We start from the raw sequence: 598 nt of genomic DNA on the forward strand, positions 1-598 counted from the left end.
CAGAAATCGAAACTAACTTACCAAAGCCGTCTTTGCCGAAACCGTTGATGACACAGGCATCGGGGTCCACTTCGTCCCAGCTCTCCGCCAGGCAGATGGTGGCGATGTGCGGAGCCAACTCAATTTTCTTCTGAAATATCGATATCGAGCATACATTTCCTTCCTGTGTGACTGCATTTCCCCATACCCATCCCAAATGCAGTCTACAGGTACGAGATAACGGATAACTGCCTTTCCCTTTCCTCGTTTACCTTCAGGAAGAGGAGAGCCACGTCATGGAAGAGGGCCCTTCGGGTGGAATCGTGGGTGAATCTCCACCGCCTCGACGACCCGGTCCTGGTGGGGGAAGGCCTCGAGCGTGCTCTGCGTGTCCCACTCGCCCAGGCGCACCACCAGTTTGTCCGGCTGCAATCTGGGCGGGGCGGGAAGTTGTGGGCGGGCTTAGTAGTTTCTTTTACTTTCTTCCTTTTTTTTCTTGTTTTGATGTGGCGTTTATGAAAATGGGGCTACAACAGAGAAATGTAATAAAGTAATTTGCTGATTATCGTTTCTTCCACTCCCTTCTTCCAGCTTCTCGACCAATAAAGGTTTTCAGCCC

At 51.2% G+C, this 598-nt stretch overlaps 1 protein-coding gene across 1 annotated transcript in view; it reads right to left on the reverse strand.

Annotated features, from left to right (window-relative positions):
- LOC119594096 (phenoloxidase-activating factor 2-like) overlaps nt 1-598 on the reverse strand; it is a gene marked incomplete in the record, with an annotated part of 12,169 nt that overhangs the window by 3,133 nt on the left and 8,438 nt on the right. The window contains 3 exon segments of the mRNA XM_037943151.1: nt 22-130; nt 252-284; nt 286-412. Of these exon segments, the coding sequence (XP_037799079.1) occupies nt 22-130; nt 252-284; nt 286-412 (269 nt within the window).

The sequence above is a fragment of the Penaeus monodon genome, chromosome 33 (assembly GCF_015228065.2).
Source record: "Penaeus monodon isolate SGIC_2016 chromosome 33, NSTDA_Pmon_1, whole genome shotgun sequence".
Lineage (NCBI taxonomy): Eukaryota > Metazoa > Arthropoda > Malacostraca > Decapoda > Penaeidae > Penaeus > Penaeus monodon.